General features: G+C 41.0%; 1 protein-coding gene across 2 annotated transcripts in view; it reads left to right on the forward strand.

Annotated features, from left to right (window-relative positions):
• The first annotated feature begins 2655 nt into the window (after window positions 1-2655).
• The window catches only part of Wdr11 (WD repeat domain 11), a 47851-nt gene continuing 30836 nt past the window's right edge, over window positions 2656-19670 (forward strand). For both annotated transcript variants that reach the window (XM_036194866.1, XM_036194875.1), the window contains exons 1-10: window positions 2656-2853; window positions 3719-3830; window positions 5882-6035; window positions 8950-9123; window positions 12099-12285; window positions 13629-13794; window positions 14430-14544; window positions 15317-15518; window positions 15816-15919; window positions 19040-19216. In XM_036194866.1, coding sequence (XP_036050759.1) covers window positions 2768-2853; window positions 3719-3830; window positions 5882-6035; window positions 8950-9123; window positions 12099-12285; window positions 13629-13794; window positions 14430-14544; window positions 15317-15518; window positions 15816-15919; window positions 19040-19216 — 1477 coding nt within the window. In that variant the 5' untranslated portion in view covers window positions 2656-2767. The remainder of the gene's footprint in view (window positions 2854-3718; window positions 3831-5881; window positions 6036-8949; window positions 9124-12098; window positions 12286-13628; window positions 13795-14429; window positions 14545-15316; window positions 15519-15815; window positions 15920-19039; window positions 19217-19670) is intronic.

Raw genomic sequence — 19670 nt, forward strand, 5'->3', positions numbered from 1 at the left:
CTGCCACAATAAGAGAAGAAGAAAAGGAGGCTGGATCAGTGCATTTTCTATTCCTGTGATAAAACACCATGATCAAGGCAACTTACAGAAGAAGGAGCTTACTTGGGTGAGGGGCTTGCCACCAAACCTGATGACCCAAGTTCCATCCCCAGGACCTACAAGGTTGAAAGAGACAATTGACTTCCGAAATTTGTCCGCTGTCCTCCACACTAGCACCATGTCATGAAAACACACACACACTAAATTAAATAAAATGTAAAAGTATGAACACAGATGAAGATATAGAAGATGAAGATGATGAGGTTAATACTTTACTACTGAGCACTCACAATTATGACGATAATCCTTTATCATGTAATATGCTCATATCACAAGACTTTTATCATAGGACTCTTGTATATGACAAAATCCAGGCCAAGAGTTTATTTCAGGATGGAACTTACATCGTCGGGTTTGATGGTGAGCATCCTCACCCAGTGGACCATCTCTCTGGTCCCATGTTCAAACCTTTTAAATATTGTCTGTTATCTTTGAATTCTGACTAAAATAATTTATTTAGGTATACATTATTCCCTTCTTTGCCACTTCCTTGTGCTTCCTATGTACCCACAGTAGATATTAGAAATCTACATAATATTTTCAACCAACTATAAAACAAAAGAGAAAAAAAATTCCTACTCTACGGACATGGATGATTTAGCAGTGCCTGGCTGCCCCCAGCTCTACATCACCAGGCTTAGGAGCTCATCATATCATGTCATTGTCATTGACTGGGATCATAGTTCTGCCCTATTAAAGAGATTGTGCAGTGTGTTCAACATTCTGTCTTCCACAAAGGCCCAAGAAAAATGATTCAAGGAAGGCCATAAAACCCCATGAGCATACACAGTAAAACAGTGCAGTCCAAACTCCAGCTAGTCCTTGCTGTGAATGTTCATCATCCATATCCTCAGAGTGACTCAGAAACTGAAGTTAATTAATATATTTTCCTCCAAGAGCTTTTTTTCTACCATGAGGATGGGAGATCTGAGTACTTGTCGTCCACCTCCTCTGTGAACTTCTGTACTGTTCCTGATTGTTACCTTGTGCCTGTTCGATCTATCACCTAATGGGTATCCATTAATTATTGAGGACCAGTTGGGTTCTACACACTAGAAAGAAAGGAAACAGGAGATGGGGGTTTAGTTCCTTTCTGAGAAGAGTTCTCAGTCTCCTGGAGTGTTTGTTCCTCTGCAACATAGTCATATAAAATGTATCAGTCTCTCTCCAAAGCAAGTTCCAGGAAAGGCGCAAAGCTACACAGAGAAACCCTGACTGGGGGGGGGGGGGGGGGGGGTGAGAGGGGGTATTAGTCTCAGGGGCGGTGGTGGCACACGCCTTTAATCCCAGCATTTGAGAGGCAGAGGCAGGCGGATCTCTGTGAGTTCAAGGCCAGCTTGGTCTCCAAAGCCAGTTCCAGGAAAGGTACAAAGCTACACAGAGAAACCCTATCTCAAAAAAACAAAAAAAAACCAACAAAATGTATCAGTGTCATTGATGATGCCCATACATCGGAAGACAACAATGGTGTGAGTATGAACACTGAAATGGCATAGCATCAGCACAGAAAGTAGCTTTTCAGCATTTACTAGATGGACTTTTGCTTAGATATGCATGGCATGAATTTTGTGTCATAGTTTGTTCTAGTTATAAATGAAACTGAAAGATAAGCTCACTTAATGAACTGGCTTTATGCCCAGATATACATTGTTGTTCTGTTCCTATGAAAGAGAATGTATTTGGGGAGCCAATTAATAATTCACATTCCAGAAGTTCAAGAAATTTGTGGGTTTTTTTGGTAAGAGATTGAGAGAAATTTAGATCTGCAGTTAGAGGATTCTCTGGGGACCCTGGAAGTATTAGCAGAAAAGAACAAAAGAACACCAGCAAGGAAAAGTAGAAGCAGAAGCAGTGACCAATTGCAAGGGGACAATTAAGAGCCAAAGGTTTCACTGGCTTTACCACTAAGATTGATAACTGAGAAAGTAGTTTCCCAAGAATGATAAGGTAGGCACAATGACATTACCAATATGTCCTAGGTAGCATCTGAAGCCTGTAACAGATTTCCCTGCCTTGCGCTAACCCACATATCTGATTTTTCCACCCATGTATTTGAAAAAAATACCTTAATTTTTGTTTTGTTACTTTAACACACTTCACGAAATTGTTACCACCTTGGAAGAAGGTATTTGTGTTCCCCAGCACATGGTCACGCATATTTGTCTCCAGAAAAAAAAAAACTTACTCCCTTTGAAGCGAGAGCTGTGCAGATCCATGCAGTTATTCTCCATACACTTTATGAGAGCAAATACACTGTGTCCTCAGGAGCACACCCCTAATGTCTACAACAAACAGCGCCTGGCAATGGTAGTTGCTCTAAATCAACACATCAAAGGCGGAAAGGCACACCGGGACTTTTATTGTTTTGTTTCCACGATTTTCAGCAATCTGTTTCCCCAAAAGAAACAGGTGCGACTGGTAGCAGAACTCTTCTTCCATGCTTAGCTTCAACAGGCACAATGCGTGGGACTCACTGGAGTGTCGGAACTCTGGAGAGGGAGGAACCTAGAAGACCGAAATCCTAGAGAGACGTCGGACTCTTGGAAGAGGGGAACCTAGATCCCACGGAACCTGCCAGCAGCGTAGACGTGGCTACCCGGACTTTGGAACGGAAGAGCGGCGCGTGTCGCTTCCTGCCTGCCGGTGGGGAGGGCCGCAGTCCGCCGCGATGTTACCCTACACGGTGAACTTCAAGGTGTCGGCGCGCACCCTCACCGGGGCACTCAACGCGCACAACAAGGCGGCGGTAGACTGGTGAGGGCAGTGCTTCCGGCCGCCGGCCTCGGCCGCAGTTCGCGAGGGGACGGGGGAGAACACGGGGCTTCCGGTCTCCCCACAGCTCCCCGAGTTTCTTATAGATGAAACGTTTCTGTTGTCATCTAAGTCGCAAATGTCCCGAGTGGGCAGTTTCTCGGTGCAAACACGGTTTCATTCCTGTGTTCTTTTCTCCGCTTCTTGGTCCTTTGTTGATCCTATTTCCTCTTTTCCAATCTGGACCCGGGAGGGCTTCTCTCCTTGTCGCCTTATCTCTTCCTGGTCCTGACTTTTTCTTAACCCCTCATCCTCCTCTCTTTCAATTACATCCATTCAACAATGCCCCAGACTCTGTCCTGTGCACCTGTTCCACCTTTATCTTTATTGGTTCCTGTGAAGCACGGTCCTCTCCACACTGAAGTTCTGAGAAGCAAAATGTCATACCTGTGGTGCTGGGAATGTTGCTATGGAGGCAGAAACTTTTTGTATTAATTTTTTTATCTGGTTGGAAGGGCTAAGACTAGTCACTTATCCTAGGCACATTGTGGATTCTATGTTGTTATAAAAATAAACATTATTGGAAGCTGAGTAAGACAAAGCATGTGCATACAAAGACGGCACAGATTGGCTTACGCATCAAAACTCTGGGTACATATCTTTTAGAACCATTCATTTAAGTGAAAATCAGTCAATACATTAATTTTAAGCTTCACTAGGGCCTTATATAAATGGAATGCTATCACAAATCTTTTGACTTTAATACTGTTAATGATGGTACATATGAACTAGATTCATTTCTGATAGGCAAGAGGAAAGTTGAGTTGCTCTGTTTTATATTTACATTTTAACCCTGCTGTTTTGCCAGGGGCTGGCAAGGTTTAATTGCTTATGGATGTCATTCGCTTGTGGTAGTCATCGATTCCAATACTGCCCAAACTCTGCAAGTTCTAGAAAAGCATAAAGCTGATATTGTTAAGGTAAGTTAAACTGCACATCAATCCCATACAGTCTGTCTCAAGTTTAGTACATCATCAGCTTCTCATTAACTCATAGGTATAAATGTCAAACAGCCTTTAAGTACAATTATTTAGGGTTTGTCCAACATTTCTGTATACATGACTTAATCCAGAATGCATTGTTAAGTTCCAGCACTAGGGCATTTTGAAGAGGTGAGTGAAAAATACCAGTTCTATCAATGACTATATCACCCACTCACCCATTAGTTTTGAACACTGACTGCTGTGTGCTGAGAATATGAACATGAACCATCGTTGAGGGTGTGAGTGAGTCCCACTGTGGTTTTGATTAGTGTTTTCCTAGTGGGTGATCATGAGCACCTTTTCATAGACTCGTTGGCTATTTATGTGTCTTTGTAAAAATATCTACTCAGATTCTTTACCCATTTTGGACTGTGTTGTCTTTTTATTATTAAATTGTGAGCTTTGGGGATATATTTTAAGTATGAGTCCCTTACCAGACACATGAACTGCTGATATTTTCTCTCATTATTTGATCTGCTTTTCACTTCTTTTGATGGTGCCTTTTCAAGAACAAGTGTTTTAATTTCCGTATAATTTATTCTTTCTTTTACTTGTGCTATAGTCAAGAAACCATGACTTTCTCCAACATCAAGACAATTTACAATTTTGTTTTTAGCCCTTTATTTAGGTCCTCAATACATTTTAAGTTATTTTTTGTATATGGTATGAGGTTGAGAAAAAAGTATCAATTGTTTTTTTGAATATTTATTTATGTCCTATGATCTTGCTAAACTCACCTCTTAGAGCTAGTAATTTTGGGCTGTATTTTTATACATAGATATAATCTTGTCATCTGCTAAGGATAACAGTTTAATTTGATAGCCTGTACTTGCTTAATTTTTTTCTCTCCATGTTGCATTGACCAGGACCTCTAACTTCAGTGAATCAGGATGCTAAGTGGTACTTTGATCTCCTTTCTAAGCTTAGGGGAAGGCACCCAGTCTTTCCCCAGTCTTTCATCATTAAGTATTAGGTACTGTAGAGAGGGTTTGGGTTCAGTTTTTGAGGAATAGAAGTATTGTCACCCCTTTCTCTTTGCTTTTCCCTTTTGACTTTTCTGGAGTTTCATTTATGTGTAGATTCAAGGTTTGATTTAACTTTTATTTCTTTTGCCTGAAGAAATTATTGTAAATTATTATTTTTTTTAAAGAGGCAGAATGTGGTAACATTTTATTCATACTCTAACAAATAAAACTTGCCTGGAGATCAGAGGACAAAGCCAGCCACTATATTAAACACGGAGACCAGGCAGTGGTAGCACACACCTTTAATCTTAGCATTAGGGAGGCAGAGATTCATCTGGATCTCTGTGAAGTTCAAGGCCACACTGGGAACAGAGCCAGGCATGGTGGCACATGCCTTTAATCCCAGCACTATAGAGGTTTGGAGGTCTGTACAAAAAATAGACAGTAAATTCTTTAAGTGAATATTTGGGTTCATTCTCTCAGCTTTTGCTGGTCTGATGAATCCAAAGGTCATCAGTTTGAAAAGTCTAGCTAGCCAGCTTGCCCCAGAGAGGTCCCCGGCCTCTTCCTCCCTAGCTCCAGGATTATAGGCAGGCCTCCAAAAGTTTTTGTATCTTTAAGTTTTTTTCTTTTTTCTAATTAGGATAATAGAATATAGAAAAACATTTTTCTTAGCTATTCATGATTTTAGATGTTTTGCCAAAATTATATTTTAGGAAAACTAAGTTCCAAGATGGCTTAGAATTTTACCAAGGCATTTGAGAAATTTTGTTTTGTTTTCATACCTGATGTTAACAGAATATTTAGGCTATACATCGTATCAAAGGCACTGTGATTTTTTTTTAAAATTAAATACACCATTTAAAAAGAAATATAAAAATGTCTTAATTTCAAAATTCATACTAGCTTCCTACTTAGTCATACCAAACTGTTTTTGTTGTCCGAATGGTTAATGTTCTGTGAGAAGGATGTCTGATGTCATCTGGTGCAAGTGTGCTTGACTCAGCTTCTCCTTAAAACTAGGTGAAGTGGGCCCGGGAGAACTACCACCACAACATCGGCTCACCGTACTGCCTGCGCTTGGCTTCTGCTGATAGCAGCGGCAAGATCATCGTGTGGGATGTGGCGGCAGGCGTCGCTCAGTGTGAGATCCAAGAGCATGCCAAGCCCATCCAAGGTGAGGAGACCAGCTCTGTGGAGCTTGTTAATGCGCTCACGCTCAGAAAGCTCTTGTCTTTAGCGCTCTCCGTTTGTTTGATTTGGTTATTTCCAGGCTAACTCTTGGGAGTGTTTAGCCTGTTTGCTGATAGGAATTTAACATTCTTTCCCCTATCAATACACTTTTGGGCACTAGGTCCTTAAATTTTAACTGATTCATACTGTAGTAAAACATGGTAGTTTCAGTGTCGGCCTCAGCTGTGTTGATGAGACTCTTGAGATCCCGAAGTACAAACTCTCACGTACACTTGTCTGAATGGCTGCAGTGCAAAGCTGTCAGTACTGACAGTAAAGCAACAGATGAATGGACTTCTATTCTCGTGCTCATAACAGAGTTGCTTGGTTTTTTCTTGTAATGTCATTTTTCTAAAGCTATTACAGTGTTCTTTAGACAAGTCTTTGAGAATGTTTCCTGCTTGGCTGAAGCACACACACACACACACGCACACACACAGGTGAGGGATATGAGGGGATGTAAGTAGCTGGATCTGGGTGCATATGTATGTGCAGGTGTAGGTCTGCAGTGGAGGACAGAGGACAGTCTCAGGTGTCAGGTACCCTCTCCCTTTTGTTGGAGATAGAGTCTCGGGTTGGCCCCGAACTTGATCACACAAGCCAGGCTAGCTGGCCAGTGAGTTTCCAGGAATCATACTGTCTCTGCCCCCATCTAGCCATAGCCATGCTGTTATTGTGGGTATGTGCCGCTGTGCCCAGCTGTTTACATGGACTGGTGATCTGAACTCGGGTTCGTAAGCATGCAGGGCAAGCACTTCAACTACTGAGCCATCTCCCCAGCCCTGCATAATTTTTTTTCCTTTCATTTTCTTTATTCTTCTCTCATACAATACATCCTGTCTGCAGCCTCCCCTCCTCCCAATCTCCCCTCTCTAGGATATCAACCAAATGTGGCATAACAAGTTACAATAAAGACTAGACACAGAAACTCATATCAAGACTAGATGAGACAACCCAGTAGGAGGAAAAGGGTCCCAAGAGCAGGCAAAAGTGTCAGAGATACCCCCACTTCCAGTTTTAGGTCCCACAAAAACCCCGTGCTAAACAGCTGCAGCTTGTCTGCAGAGGGCCTAGGTCAGACCCATACTAGCTCCCTGTCTGCCACTTTAGTCTCAAAAGCCCCTATGATTCCTGCTTAGTTGATTCTGTGGGCTGTGTTCTGGTGTCCTGACTCCGCAGGCTCCTACAATCCTTCCTCCCCCATCTTCTTCAGGGTTCCCTGAGCTCTGCCTAGTGTTTGGTTATGGGTTTCTGTGTCTGTTCCCATCAGCTGCTGAAGGAAGCCTCTCTGATGACTCTGATAAGGATTGGGCTAGGCACCAATCTGGGAGTATAGCAGAAAACCATTGAATCATTTCATTGACTGTATTTTGTTAGTTGTGTTTGGTTCTACCCTAGGTCTCTGAGACACCCAGCTTCCAGATTTGGCCATCCATGCAATGTCAGGCATGGGCTCCCCTCGCGGCTTGGGCCTCAGATTAGATCAGTCTTTGGTTGGTCACTCCCACATGCTCTGAGCCACTGTTGCCCCGGCACATCTTGCAGGCAGGACGGGTTGTGGGACATAGGTTTCTGTGCCTGGGTTCATGTCCCAGTCCTTCCAGTGGGAACCTGTCCTGATTACAGAAGACAGCCAAGTCAGGTTCTGTATCTTCCGTTACGAGGAGTTCTCTATAAGGTCACCCCTATAGGTTCCAGGAAGTTTCCACTGCTCTAGGTTCCTATATCACCCTTCAATGCCCCCCTGCACCAGTTGTCTCTCCCTGTACTCTCTCCCTCACCTGATCCCTCCTCCTGTTCCCATCCCCACCCATCCCCAGTCCACCTACAAAATCTGTTTCCCCTTCCTAGGAAGATCCATCAATCCCCGCCAGACCTCTTCTTTTTATGTAACTTCTCTTGGCCTGTGGGTTATGGTGTGATTTTCTTTTACTTAACAGCAAATATCTACTTATGAATGAGTACGTGTCATGTTTGTCTTTCTGGGTCTGGGTTGCCTCTCTCAGAATGATTTTTTCTAGTTTTATCTATTTGCCTGCAAATTTCATGATGCCATTTTTTTTTCTAACAGCTGAATAATATTCAATTGTATAAATATGCCACATTTTCTTTACCCATTCTTCGGTTGAGGGACATCTAGGTTGTTTCTGATTTCTGACTATTATGAATAAATCCTCTGTGAACATAGTTGAGTAAGTATTCTTGTGTTAGGATAGGGCGTCTTTTGGGTATGTAGTAATTTTTAAATAATGATTTTTAAAATATTTATTGTGTATTCACTGTGTACTTAGTACTAAGCAACATTCTTGTTCTAAGGTATTTATTGTTTTAGAGACTCATAGAAAGCTTCACTGTTATTAAGTAATTCCACAGAAGCATTTGTGAAGTGTGTGCCTACGAAAATCTCAGATACTGAGTATATAGTCTCAAGTAATGATTATTGCACATTTTCTTAAAACTAATATCTGCCGGGCAGTGGTGGTGCACGCCCTTAATCCCAGCACTCGGGAGGCAGAGGCAGGTGGATCTCTGTGAGTTTGAGGCCAGCCTGGTCTACAGAGCGAGATCCAGGAAAGGCACAAAGCTACACAGAGAAACCCTGTCTCGAAAAACCAAAAAAAAAATAAATAAAAAATAAATAAATAAAAAATAAATAAATAAATAAATAAAAGTAATATCTCAGGTTAATTGAGATGTGATCCAAACAATTCATTTTTATATAAAATTAGCCTGACAGTGCATATATCTTACATTTGGGAGGTGGGTATTGGAGTCTAAGGGTTATACACTGGAAAACTATCAAGGACAAGGTGGCCAGACATTTTGTGGCTTTACCCTCCTCTTTCTGGACGTTACAGATGTGCAGTGGCTGTGGAATCAAGACGCCTCCCGAGACTTACTGCTTGCCATCCACCCACCAAATTACATTGTGCTCTGGAATGCAGACACTGGTACCAAACTGTGGAAGAAGAGCTATGCAGACAACATCCTTTCTTTCTCTTTTGACCCTTTTGACCCCTCGCATTTAACTTGTAAGTAATAATTACTTGTAGAAAATTAGTTACAGGAAGTACTAGAGATAAAGTTGGTGTTATATTCACAAAAGTCACTCGTTATATGTCCTCCCTAACTTTAAAGTGAACACTGTGGAGAATCACATCTTCATATAGCAGTTCCTAATATACATACTGAATTGTAACACCACACTGTGTGCAGGTACATTTATTGTTAGAAATTTATGCAGGCAAGCCACACATGAAGGGCAACTCCTGCACAGTAGGGGCTTCTTCCTGGGCCCCAGATTAGGCACAGACCACCCCCAAACACCTGTTTTCTCAGAGAGATCCTTTAGTAAGTGGGGAAGAAAAGTTGAAGTGGCCGCTTTCTGGCTCAGGCAGAAAACAGCAGCAAGTGATTTTGCAGGTGTCGTTTTTAAGAGGAGGAGAAGGGGAGGTCTGTGTTAGAATGGGCTAGGATGCGGTGGTAAAGGAGACAGGGGATGAGGGAGAAGGGGACAAGGGAAAGAGGGGAAGGGTATTTGTCCCAGAGGGACAAAGGACTGCCTTTGGATAGAGAGAGACAGACATGGCCTGTAGGTAAATGGCGGTTTATAAAGGTAAAGGGGGAAACCCGTGTTAAGCTGAGGTATTTAATTTTAACTGGGCATGTTAATTTGGTGAGCCAAAGGGGGACTTCTGATTGCTGGGCATTGGTAGTCATCCTCGGGAGGAAGAAGTGACCGAATAAGGAAATAGACCTTGTTGGCTAGCTTCAGGAATGTAAACTAATGTTTTTTAGCAAGGCAGAGGGGAGGGCAAGGCCTGCCAGAGCCACATGCTCAAGTGAGCTAGTGTCCCTTCAATACACATGTTGAATTCATGCTTCAGTATTGGGTTATCTTGGGACAGAGAGTTACTGTGATACTAGATCAGACTTAAGTAGACTTGGTTTAAAGAACTTGAATCAGGAATTTCATTTTCTCTGTAGCCAGAGAGAGTTCTTGCTTTTAAAAACATGATTCCAATTAATGCTATTTTGTGTAAAAGACAAGCTCAAGAGAATTTTTCTTGTAGAAGAGGTTGTTTTGGTTTTTTTTTTTTTTTTTTTTTTGCCAACATTTTGTGTTTTATGGATCAAATTATCTAAAAATAAGACTTGTTTTAGATATTTGTGTAGTTTTATTATTTAAAAAATAGTCTTTATTCAATCTTTGCCCTAGTATTACTGTAAGAGAAAGGCTGTAAACTGTTAAAGGAGTGAGTTCATAAGTTCCAGTATACTAAGAGATGTCGTGTGGGGGCTGGAGGAGTGACTTGGCAGTTGACGGGATGTTCCATTCTGCAGAGGACTCTAGCTTGGTTCCTGGCACCCATGTTGGATGGATCACAACCTCTGTAAATCCAGTTTCATAGAATTTAATAACTGCATGTATGTGGCATATGTGTGCACGCGCGCGCGCGCACGCACACACACACACACACACACACACACACACACACGCGCGCGCAAAATAAAAATAAGTTTTTAAAAGGTGATAGATGATATAAAGATAAAATCAGATGAAGGAGATGGGGGAGGAATGGGGACTAAGGGCTGTCAAGTGACATGAGGTCAATGGCCAGAACAAGGTTTATTTTAGTAATGATCAGAGGCTTGAAGGAAGCAATGGAATTGACTGTGATCTACAGTATTTCCCCTGGATTTCAGTGATTGGAAATTCTGATTTTTATCTGTCGGAATGTATTGAGAGAGGCAGTGTGTGTGAGTGTGTCTATGTTAAAAGAGAAAGAGAAGTTAAGAGGAAAACTTGGCTATAAAAATAACGTCAGGACACTGTTCAGGCCTGTCTATGTATGTTCTTGCACACACACACTCGCTCACTGGTTTGCTGACATTCAGTGCTGTAGGAACACAGTCAGGGGCTGGTTCGTTATAATCAGTGGGGGACAGTAGTGTGGAAGCCAGTGAGACCTAGGAGGATGGATTCTGGAACCTGAAAGGTGACAAGGATTAGGCTGAGTTTCTTGTGTTAACGCTGTCTCTGATTTGGCTTGTAGAGGCACTGTGTGAGTGCACGTGTGTGTGTGTGTGTGTGTGTGTGTGTGTGTGTGTGTGTGTGGTGTGTGTGTGTGTGTGTGTGTGTGTGTGTGTGTTAGTATTTTGAGAAAAGGTCTCCAGATAGCCTCAAGCCCATGGTCCCTGTGCCTTGGTCTCTTGACTGCTGGATTCAGATGTCTGTCACTTGCATCCGGCCTTCCTCTGCTTTTCAAGTGCCCACTGCCGTTTTGGATTTAAATTGCACTTAATGTGCCATACTTGTCATAGCATTTCATAGCATTGCCTGGATCCCTGTGCCTACAGCAGCTTTCCTGATGTCAGGACCTAGCAAGGTGTGTGTCTCTGCCTCCCCAGTATTAGCCAGAGTATGAGGTAGAGGATTTTTCTAAGTCTTTGCGTGTGTGTGTGTGTGTGTGTGTGTGTGTGTGTGTGTGTGTATTACATATAGACATACAGATACAAAGAACACTTTTATCCTAGGGTTCAGGCTGATATTTGAGAAGGAAAAAGATAATTATTAGAATAGTCATAAAAATTTAGTGTCATCAAATATTTGAGCCTGGCCAAAGGTAATACAAGGTTTCTTACATGTGGTAGTCTTCCTGTGGCTTGTATATTCTAAGAAATGCTTGGATTTTGAAATTATAGGATATAATGGCAATGATAGTCTATGCATAGATTTTTTTTCTGAAAGAACCAATATTTGTTCTCTCTGCCAATAATCTTGTAATATCTTTTTAATATAAAACGTAATTGAGAAGCTCAGCTTGGCAGTTTCTGGTGTATTGTAGTGGGCCGCCTGTTTCTGTGGGATAGCAGTCCACGTGTTCAGAATATAGCGTTGCCAGCTCATACAGTAAGTATTGTTACCTTGCTTTCATGGGTTAGAATAAAGCTGTGCGCTAACCTGGATTAACCCTTAATCAGAGTTCTGCTTCTCCCCATGTAGTACTCACCAGCGAGGGCATTGTTTTTATCTCGGACTTCTCCCCATCCAAGCCTCCCTCAGGCCCTGGGAAGAAAGTGTACATCTCCAGCCCACACTCCAGCCCAGCTCATAACAAGCTGGCCACAGCCACGGGAGCCAAGAAGGCTCTCCATAAAGTGAAGATTTTGATCACTCAGGAGAAACCTAGGTGAGTCAAGGGAAAGACTGACCAGAGCCTGCCTTATCCCTTCTGAGAGCGTTGACTTTGGAGCTACCTCAAGATAAACTTTCTCTTTCACCTCGCCTTTCCTCCTCTCCTAATCTTGAATTTAGTAGAGGAGAAGGCATTCTCTTTGTCCTCTCCCCTGGAGAGACTTGGTATTCAGTGTCCTCTTTTCAGACTTCCTCGCTGATTTTACAGATTAAAATGTATCACTTCCTGGTTTTACTTGTGAAACTATAAGATAATTTTAAAGTTGTGGTCACTGAGCACGTGAAGAGTGGGGGAAGCTGGGTTTTCACATTGATACACTTCCTCACTTACGTGCTGGGCTCTCTCCCCAGTTAAGAAGAGGTGGACGTTTGTATGCAAGGGAAGGCATTTCCCTGCAGCATGGCTGAGAGCTGGGCTGAGGAAGCCCTGACTGAGCGCATCTTTAACCTTGTTCAAATCTCATGCTCCCAGTCTATGCATCAGGGCTTTAGAGTACTCAGAGGCTTGTTATAGAGGTGGACAGACAGTGTATCTGTCCAGCACTTAGGGTTGTGTCAGACATGTAGTGTGCATTCAGAAAGTGTGAGCTGGGACTGTGTAAGAAATTGCACCTGAGTAAAATTATTATAAGGATTTATATGCATTATAAATAGATTATTATTTTTTGCTAGAACTACATTTTTTTTTTTTTTTTGAGACAGTTTCTCCGTTTAGCTTTGGAGCCTTTCCTGGAACTCACTCTGTAGTCCAGGTTGGCCTTGAATCACAGAGATCTGACTACCTCTGCTTCCTGAGTGCTGGGATTAAAGGCCAATTTTATATATATTTTTTTATAGCTTTGGAAGTTTTCTTGGTATTTGTTTCAAAATTATCTTTAATATGCTAAGATTATTCTGCTTAGATCACAAATAATTAATTGAATTATATCTGCTGAAAGATTATGCTATAAATATATTTTGATTTTGGATAAATACTGTTTTTGCATATTAAGCCATTAGTCTGATTAAATTTACTGGTTAGTTTATCTCACATCCTATGCTGAGATGGCTTAAGATTGCTTTTTAAGTGCCTTACTTTTTAAGTGCCACCATCTCACCATAACCGGAATTCTCTACTGTGTACTTGATGTGCTGCAAAGATTTAAAAACCCTGGGGTCTCCCCAGCCCGTACAGTGTTTTTGACATAATTTCAATTCTGGCAATTAGCCGACATCTGAGTTTCAGTTGCTAATCCATTTTGGTCATTCCAGGAAATGGTTGTTCATTCTTGACAGTTTTTATGTTATGGAGTCCTGATGCTGACGTTGATGGTGGTTCATCTTTTATGCTTTCCTCAGTGCTGAATTTGTAGCTCTCAATGACTGCCTGCAGTTGGCCTATCTGCCTTCCAAAAGGAACCACATGCTGCTGCTCTACCCTCGGGAGATTTTAATCCTTGACCTTGAAGTGAATCAAACGGTGGGCGTGATTGCAATAGAAAGGACCGGAGTTCCCTTTTTACAGGTATCTACATGTATCGATTGCACGCCCCACAATCACTGTGAATGTTAGTTAGCCAAGCCCTTGACCTTGCAAAAGCTGTCTGCCCCCTTCTCTCTTCTATTGAGATAGCAGTGGTTTTACTCAGTCCTCCTTATTTCCTGCACTTCTAATTGGCTGGACTTACCTAAAAATTTCTCTAATTTGTGCTGGAATATTTATTAAACTAGATAAGAGCCAAGCATGGTGGTGTGTGCTTGTAATCTCATGTCTCAGGAGGCTGAGAACAGAGGGTCATCCTGAATTCAAGGCTAGTCTGGGCTCCATAGTGAGTTCCAGGCCAGCCAAGGTTACCTAGCAAGACTGTATCGAAAATACACACACACATACACACACACACACACACACACACACACACACACTCACAAATATATATTTATAAATTATATAGATGTTGAGGACAAGTTAATTTTAGGTTTGCAAATGAATTTTTAAAATGTTTATTTCATTAAATCTTGGAGAGTATATTTGTGTGTGTGTGTGTGTGTGTGTGTGTGTGTGTGTGTGTGTGTCCTATTTTGTTCATATTCTTTAAATATGAGTTCAGTTTCCTGATCCCTCTCTGTTGGGTTTTAAAAACCAACCCATCTCTTTTGAAGGTAATACCCTGCTCTCAGCGAGATGGCCTGTTTTGCCTACATGAAAATGGCTGCATAACCTTACGAGTCCGGAGATCTTACAACAGCATCTTTACTACTTCAAATGATGAACCAGGTGACTGCACACCTCACAGTGATGCTAGTGGTATTTTTCTTCAAAATGGTCTCATACAACATCACATGGAATAGTGTTGATGACATCCTTATCTTGAGAAAGTGTTAAGATGTAATTACATGTGTGACAGAGTAGTGCAAATGCCCAGCTGATCTCTTGATGTTACAACAGTGCCTCCTTCATGCAGCAGAGAGACAGCACTTTGTCTTTCCTTCTTGATATATACAAGGACCAAATAGATGTGACCTTCTGTGAATATGTCCTCTGCTGTGTCCCCTTTAGCCTGGCACCCTCTGACTTTTGCTCTAAGATAGTTTTCATTATGAAATGATGAAGGTTAGTTAGTCTCCAGGGCATCCGGTCCAGTCATCAGATCTTTTGGGGAATATAGGTAATGTTTTTGTGAAATATGTGCTCTACATAGATGGAAGAAATTTTATGAAGCATGGGTGTTTCCAGACTGTATAGACTACTCACTCCAAAGTGTAGTCTACAGTGTATTATTCACTGATGCTTCTCAAAGCATTCCTTAAAATTTTTAAACACGATGTGTTGTGGTCATGGTTGTTATTTTAGGCTTGCACTTGGGTAGTTCTCATGTGAATTACTTTATAATCTGAAGAAATCAGAATAGTGAAACATGGTGCAGTTTGGGCAGTGTGCACAAGTGACAGAACACTGTCCTTTTAATTGAGGTTATTTACACTGACACAAGTGGTAGTTTTTGCTGTGCTTCCTCACTGGCATCTGAAAGAGACAATTTTCCCTTAAGACCCAGACCCCGACCCTGTTCAGGAACTTACCTATGACTTGAGAAGCCAGTGTGATGCAATCAGAGTGACGAAGACTGTCCGCCCCTTCAGTATGGTGTGCTGTCCCGTTAATGAGAACGCGGCTGCTCTCATTGTGAGTGACGGCAGGGTCATGATTTGGGAACTGAAATCTGTGGTGTGCAGTCAAAATTCCCGGAACAGGTGAGTGAATGCAGAGGCGCTGGCTTGGGCTTTGATTGCTATTTTCTGTTTCTGCTTTTAAATTAATAGAATCATATAAAAAGAGGTTTTTGGTTTTTTTTATATAAAGCCATTTTAAAGGACATATGCACTAGGGGATTATGTTCTGACAGTTGCTTCACCTAGATTAATGATTGCCAAGATTAATAACTGCTACTGTGAAGGAAAAATGCCGTGGCCTGGGATTACTGTTTGAGTACCTGATGTGTCATGCTGGCTCTCAATAATGTGTAACCGTCTCTCACTGTGTCTTTGCAGTACTTCCGGTATGTCACCTTTATACTCACCAGTGTCTTTCTGTGGGATTCCTGTAGGAGTGCTACAGAATAAACTCCCAGACCTTTCCCTCGATAATATGATTGGTAAGCTTGTTTTATTCCTCTAACTTGCACATAAGATATTCTTTTGAAGACTTGGCAGTTATTATAAAGTCAAAGTTAACATTCAGGAAAACTAAAATGAGGAGATTTTTTTTTCCTAGGTAAACCAGTAGAATCTAAAGTATTTAAGCATGAAGATATCTGAAGTGACTTGGTTAGGCTCTGCAGTTGTTGGAATTAGAAATTTGCATCTGATCTAAATGAAAGAGAGGCTCACAGATGCCTAGAATCTGGGTGGAGAGCCCCTGCTTTGCAGTCCCTCCCTCCTCAGGGCCTGTGTGCTCCCTGACCCCACAGCTCGTTATTAATTGCTTGCCTCTCTCTTCTTTTTCTGCTACTTGTAGTTCAAAATTCAAGCCAAGTGTTGTTTCTTGATCTAGCTCATTTAGGTGCTTTTTCTTTATAGTCCCTAATAATGACCTGCAGTGCTGTTCACTGTGTGTTTATTTCTCTTTCTTCTAGTAGGTCTTGATTCTGTAGAATAGTTCAGTGATTCAGTTCAGTGTCCCCAGGACTGTGCTTTGTAGATGTGCAATGAAGATTCACTGAAGGAATAAATTAGCTGAGCAATATCAGAAAAAAGAAAACTTTTTGGAGGAGGGCTTTTTTCTCCTTTGGAGATTCTTTCTTTTAGCAGATACTTATAAATAAAATAACCAGTCATTGCAGGATCTTGTGGCTAGGATATGAAAGAAATAATGGGGACTTAACAGTGTCAAATGTTATAAAACTTGGAATTGTAAGACTTTATAATATGCCACACAATGTTAACAATCTAATTCTTTTTAAATTATCAACATGGTTTATAAAGGATTTTCTGCATTGAATTTTTACATAATATAAGGAGAATGGATATTATCTAGTGAGTTGTTTTGTTTAAATGTCAGTAACATGCTACAAAGAACATTATCTTGTTGCTCATAGTAATCAACTGGTACTTTCTGTGTGCTTAGTACTACATTTAGTGCTGTGCCAAATGCACAGTGCATCTTTCAGCCTGCAGCATAGTTAACATGCCTCCATTTATATAAAGAATGAGTCCCAAAGAGGTTTACAAACATACCCTTAACCACACAGCAGTAGATGGAAAACACTTCATGTAAACCTTATCTACCTGGTTCCAGAGAAGACACTTAGAAGAGAGCTCCAGTCCTGTGTGTTCCATGGTTCCATGTGTTCCATGGACCCTGACCTTGAAGACCTTCATTGTGTCCTGATTCATCCAGTTGTAGAGTCCTTAGTTAAATTACACTACCTTTTAGTTCTGTCTGTTCTTCCAGACAAATCCTTATGAGGAAGTTTGGACACACTGACAAGTTTTGCAGAATTATTTGATCATTAACAATTTTCTGAGTTAATTGAATTTGTCTGTTTTTAGCATAAAATATTAAAGTAAAAAGAATTGTGAGTGCAAATGAACAAAGCTAGTCAGCAACATGGAGCCCATACTCAGGTGAATTTTTAGGTTGTTTAGGTGTCTAAGTGATGATGCAAATGGCAGTGTTTCAAACAGAAGACAGAGACTGTCAAGCAGTTCTCGACAATGCAATATAAGTGTTAAATAAATGAATCTTTGTCACTTGCAAGCATTTTAATTAAAACTTTTCATTAAACTTATAATTTGAAATTCACTGTGCTTGGCCATAATGGAAAGCAATTCTGTGAGATATGGAGAGTGGCTTATGTTGACTGAGTAAAAGCTGCTGCTCATTGAGGCCTAAGCTGCCCTATTGTGTGAACTGCCTCTTAGGGAAAAGCCGTGAAACATGTGACAGTTCCCAGGAGTCTGTGTTCATGGTATACCTGTCAAATCTCCTTTTTCCCAATATCCCAGTGGTTGGTATCAATTGTATGGCCAATCCCAAGGGATTGTTTTAACAGGATTAAATTAATGATTTTTTTCTATGACTTCTGTAGACTTCAGAATGGCATTACTAAAGTAAGTTTATAGCTTCAGAGGATTATACTCACCCACTCTTAGTAATTTAATCTCATAATGTACATGTCTATTCCTTATTGTGTACTTTTGTTAAGTCCAGTGTTCAGTAGTAGTTTGCAGGAAGGAAGTTTGCATTTTTAGCAGTCTTGATTTTATTGTACTTATATTTTCTTAGGATAATTTTTAATTGGAGTCATTGTTTAATTTGTACACACAATGCATATGCAAATAATGCAACTTAATACAGAACTGTCAAGCTTATAATGTCCCAGAGGTGGGAGCAAAAGGATCAGTTCAAGGTCATCCCAGGCTACAGTCTCAAAAAAAAAGATAACTATCTGTCTACAATGGTACTTTGTATATTGCATATACTTTTTATTAACGTGTTTATTTATTTTACATACTTAAATATAAGGTATTTCATGATAAACTTTACATTTTTGTAGCTATGATGATACATTACAGCTTCTTATTAGAAATCACGAGTTGAATATTTTTTGTGCTTACTACTTTAATATGTCTTATAAAGTCTTGCTATCTGAAAAGTATCCCTGCAGGAAAGAAAGATAGTAATGTGGGGATGTATTGCAGCATCTCATTCCAGAGACAGTGTTCTAAGCCAGGTTTCCCACTCTTGTGGCCTCTTCTCAGTGCCCGTTTCCAGGAGCTCTGTCTGAAGCAGTATTTCTCAGAAGACACAGGTGTCTGAGTTCTGGGTAGCAAGACCCTGGAGTAATCTGTTTTTGAATCTATTAAAGTAAATCCTTAAGTTGTTAGTAGTGTGACTTAAGACCCATGGGCAGCTCTAGGGAACTTGCTAGTTATAGCCCATAGAGCCGTGGTTCTCAATCTTCCTAATGCTGCGACCCTTTAATACAGTCCCTCGTGTTGTGGTGACTCCAGACTATAAAATTATTTTTGTTGCTACTTCATAAGTGCAGTTTTGCTGCTATTAAAATCATAATGTAATTATCTGTGTTTCAACGGTCTTAGGTGACCCCTGTGAAAGGGTCTTTCAACCCCCAAAAGGGGTTGTGACCCACAGTTTGAGAACTGCTGCCCTAGAGAGATACCTCATACCTTTGTTTCTAGACCTGGTGAGCATATGTAGACTTTTAAGGTCAGCATATTTATAACTAATTATGCTTTCCATTAAATATCAGGGCAAAGTGCAATTGCTGGGGAAGAGCACCCCAAAGGCTCCATTCTGCAGGAAGTGCACCTCAAATTCCTGCTGACAGGACTGCTCTCAGGACTCCCTTCTCCCCAGTTTGCCATCCGGATGTGCCCACCACTGACCACGAAAAACATAAAGATGTATCAGCCACTCCTTGCTGTTGGTGAGTATTTGGCCAGTTCTTGTCTTAAACTCATTTTATAAGATACTTAGGTTTCGAATTTCTAGAAAGGCCTTTATTCTCTTTGGGGATGTTTTAAAAGAAGAAATGGGTTAGGGAAAATTGTACAAATAATTCCCTTGAAATATTTTTCTTATTTCTTTCTGTTCCATTTCCTGTCTTAATTTTAATTGCATTGAGCTCATGTGCACATTTCTGAAGTATCAGGGACTATCTGGGACAGACCAAAGTGCTTTAGGAATAGCAATGGCTATAAGCTGTTGTTCAAGGCAGTGGTAGCAGAAATGCTGATTAACCACGTTAACACCAGTGACCGACAGCTGTGCACCAGGCTTTATACATTTTCTCATCTAATCTCTAACGATTAGATTTTCTGCTTTTCCCAGCTTAAAGAGGTAGGAATGTAGGTTTGATGTTGGGTAAGCAGCTTACCCAA

Source organism: Onychomys torridus, chromosome 1 (assembly GCF_903995425.1).
Source record: "Onychomys torridus chromosome 1, mOncTor1.1, whole genome shotgun sequence".
Classification (NCBI taxonomy): domain Eukaryota; kingdom Metazoa; phylum Chordata; class Mammalia; order Rodentia; family Cricetidae; genus Onychomys; species Onychomys torridus.